This window comes from Hydra viridissima, unplaced genomic scaffold, assembly GCF_058129835.1.
Source record: "Hydra viridissima isolate aposymbiotic clone 2 unplaced genomic scaffold, HvirCarnegie_v1 scaffold_4, whole genome shotgun sequence".
NCBI classification, from domain to species: Eukaryota; Metazoa; Cnidaria; class Hydrozoa; order Anthoathecata; family Hydridae; genus Hydra; species Hydra viridissima.
The window spans coordinates 16,887,166-16,891,282 of NW_028324303.1; the positions used below are offsets into that span (position 1 = coordinate 16,887,166).

At 30.5% G+C, this 4,117-nt stretch overlaps 1 protein-coding gene across 1 annotated transcript; it reads right to left on the reverse strand.

Moving 5' to 3' along the window:
• On the reverse strand, positions 1 to 654 carry LOC149890172 (ribonuclease P protein subunit p29-like). Its single transcript, XM_090085236.1, has one exon. It carries the CDS (start codon positions 652 to 654, stop codon positions 1 to 3), a length of 654 nt encoding a protein of 217 aa, XP_089941362.1.
• Between the last annotated feature and the right edge of the window lie 3,463 nt (positions 655 to 4,117).

Below are 4,117 nucleotides of genomic sequence, written 5' to 3' on the forward strand. Positions count from 1 at the left end.
TTATGAGATTAGAAGAAAATTAACTTTGTTGCTAGGCTTAAACTTTTTGCTTGTCCGAACTGATGGTAGCACACATATTGCATCACCAACTATCTTCACTAAAAAGTTTCTAATTCTCATTTCAAAAATCGAGTTAGACTTTGGAATATGCTTAATCTCATCACTTTTTGTTATCATAACTATCATGTTTTTAGTTTCTTTGACTACTATACCTTTAATTCCTATGTAAGATTTGCATTTAGAATTCCTAACAGTAAATTCAGCACCATGGAAATCAATTTTCAAAAGTTTTTCATCAGCTTTAAGAGAAGCAGAATTAAAGCTTGAACTAATATATTGTAGCCACAAACTATGTAAAGGAAGAAAATCATTGTATTTGGCACATTTTGGAACTTCATGTAAACCTAACTGTTTTTTGTGTTTTCTACAAATTCTACGTGGTTGCACATTTTTCTTTCTGCATGTATTTGCTTTATCCAATATAATTGCTTTTTCTTTTAATATAGTTTTTAACTTATCAATCTCATTTGGTTTACGCTTAGAAGATAATACTTCTGTAATATAGTTGCTAAGAAATTCCTTTTCTGAACAACCACCTTCAAGATGCTGCTTGCTTTCACTATTGCAATACAAAGTATTTGCTGTTATACTCATTTTAATTCTCTTTAAAAAGTATTTCACTTAAAAGTTCTATAAACCACAATAGCAATTCTATACACTTATTCTAGAAAATATAACAATAAACATGCTACATAAATTATCATATAAATACATATTGCAATTGTATTAAACTAATTAAGACACATGCACAAAACAGTTATACAAAAAAGGGTAAAAGTTGACTTGGCTAAGTCTTTTGCGCTTGGTGTATTTGTTTATGAGATGCTAAACTTAACAATTGCTTTAAATATTAGGGAAAATTATTTCCCTGATAATTAAAGCTCACAGAAAAATATAGGTTCATACTTAGCTAGCTAAGTAAGAAAAAGTGACTAGCTAGTAGACATCAGACAATGCTACGCTAGTTTTTGCTTTTTGACTTTATTAATTAGCATTGTTATTGATATGTATCCTAAGGCATGTCATTAAAGCAGTTAATAGACAAACCGAATGCAAAATAATAACAAAATTAGAATACTGCTTTTAGACATTATAGATATAAAATAGATCTTGCCTTTTTTATGTCAATTGGACTCAGACATGCCAAATTAAAATATCATGTCTATTTACCACATTTGAAATTTTTTATTTATTTATTCTAAAATGGTGTTATATACTTAATTGTCACCCATTTTGGCATAAAACTGTTAGTTCATTTAGAAAAAGTCTTACATATAAGTTGGCATAATTGCATCAATATTCTCAATGACCACAAAAATCTTAGTCTTGTTTAGACAAGTAAAAGCTTGTCTAAGTCCGAATTTATTCTTAAGCCCGGCCGAAATAGTATAGTTACTTAATCTTAACACTTTTTGTAAATAGTTGTCACGCTTTTTAACGTAGAACACATTTACACGCAAACATGTAACACTCTTATTTTAATTTTGAATAATATGGGAGAAGGATATACTTCAATGAAATTCAAAGAGGGCAATTCCCCATCTGCCCCTCTTTGGATTTGCTACTGCACGACATGTTGGCCTTGAATCAAGGCTTGATGATTTACCAAAACATTTTAACTGTAACATTTTGAAAAATGACATTTCACTGGTGTTGGTCCACAAATCTGATAAATAATTTTTCACACAGTTAAAACTCAATTTTACTTAAAATTACAACTTGCCAAATTAGTGAGTTAAACTATTGATTTGTTCTCGTGATATTTTTCTACATGACGGATGATCCGACACTTTATCTGGTGACATTATCCAGTTACCTTTCATTTTTGGCTATGAAAGCAAACTTTCTGTTCTACGTATATAAGTCTAAAAATATTTTATGCCTACTGGATGAATTTCTATCAAAATTGGATTTTTTTTTTCTAGTAGAGCTACTAATTTTGAACCCTGGAAGATAATGTAATCTCTCTAAACAGACTCTAGGTAGGCATAACCACGAATAGAGTGACGTTGTTGCAAATGCTTACTTTTTATTAGTTTCAACAAGGTTTTCTTATATTCTCATATTACCTTATATTTTAAGGGTACCCAGTGGGCGTGCATCGTCCGCGCGGCGTCCGTAGGACGTCCATAAGACGTCCATAAGACGTCCAGACGTCCTTGGGTTGTCCGTAGGACGTCTTGCGGACGATGCATGCCCACTGGGTATTGACATCAAATAAATTAAAGAAAAAAAGTCTTTCTCACGGCAAAAATCCCATTCTAAATCCCATTATTAAGTAATGTATTAGCAAAACTGCCGCTCAGGATTGTTATTCATAAGATGTTAAAACAGTTATATTATAAGTTATCGCGTGCAATCAGTCAAATTGTATCTCATACTCTCAATTACCATACCAAAATAAAATAAATCAACATGAGTTTAGATGTAGTTTTTCTGTGATCATTACTTTGCAGAATGAAATAAAAAAATAGTGGAAATCCATAGCAAAAATAAAAAGTTATAAAATACACAGAAAAAAAAGTAGTAAAAAGAAGCAGCATAACGAAACAAGATTTTATTAGCCAATGTGTATCACATTAGGTCATAGTTCTAGTACGTATGTTTTGTCTGCTTGGTACTGGAGGAAGGAGGACTGGGCTTCTATCGGTAAAAAGGACATGAGCTCGTTTAATATGGCTGTGCCGAGTGGAATTGCAGTAACCATGATTGACAAAATTCATTGACGTTTTTTAGCAGATAGCAAGGGTTTTACATATATCTATAATAGGTAGGTACCTCTAAGTGCACTGATACACTCACTAACTCATTTATCTTACTTATCCTAAACATTTACTGATAAAATACTTTTTGTGAATTGGGTGTCGAGCTTGATGAATTAATTATACCACAAAATTGCAATTTTTAAACAGAAACCGGTTGCTCAGTAAGTGGCATTACTGTGATGAATTACTTTTAAAAAATCAGATCCTATGTAACCTACAATACTATCCAAAGCATTAATAAATATTCTGCTTTCAGCCTTCTTAAGTATAATGTAAGTGTTGCTATCTTCAGCATGGGTTGTCAAAAACTTTTGGACTATCTTGTAATATCTATTACCATGCTCTCATCATCCGTCATGAAAACTCCGCTCATAAATATTCAAATATTTAATTTACATGGTCCGAGCTTGTGAACCCTGAAAAACCTATATTTATGAATTGGTGAATTAATTTGCACTAACAATCTTATTTCTAGTAAAATCATCAAATAAATTTGCTGACGCTCAATTTTCATTTCACCTTAAAAGTAAAAGTATTTCAAAAAATGTTGCTCTTTTCAAAAAAAATACTTTAAAAAAATATTTCTTAAAAAGTGCTAGTATTGAAAATATTAAAGCACCCATGAATGTTTTTCATCCATAAGTTTAGAACGAAATAAGCCACAGAGGTGGTTGAAACAATTTTTAAAATGATATATCTTAAGGTATGTATTACATTTAAATTAAGCAAATTTAAGTTGGCTATAAAAGTTGCCTAAATTCCCTATTTGAGAGACCTGGAATCTTACAATGAAAAAAAATCTATTAAGAACTTTTACACCTAGATAGAAGTTACTCCAAAACAAAAACCAAAAAACTAAATAAATGTGTCTCGATTTCCTGAGTTAAAAGTTGTAAAGTTGTAGAAATAGATAAGACTCGTTATTTCAATAAATTTAATTGAAACAAATAGCACTCCCCGGATTCCCCAGCAGAAATTGAAAATGTTATTAATGTGAACATGTTCACATGTAAAAGCTCGGACTTACTTTAGTAATATTATTTTGAAAATGTCCGACCACATTTTGGTTCTTTTTTAAAAAAAAGTAAAATTTTTAATAATTAATCACAAAAAGAGGAGGCCCTTGTTAAGAATATTTTAAAACTTAGGCTATAAAAAAAATTTATACTTCATCAGGTTCCTAAGGCATGTAAGGTAGCTGTAGAAAGTTTGAGGTTTTAAACTCATACACAACTCAAAAGTTACCATATTTGATAATTGTATACTCTTTTTTTTTTGAATGACAGAAAAAT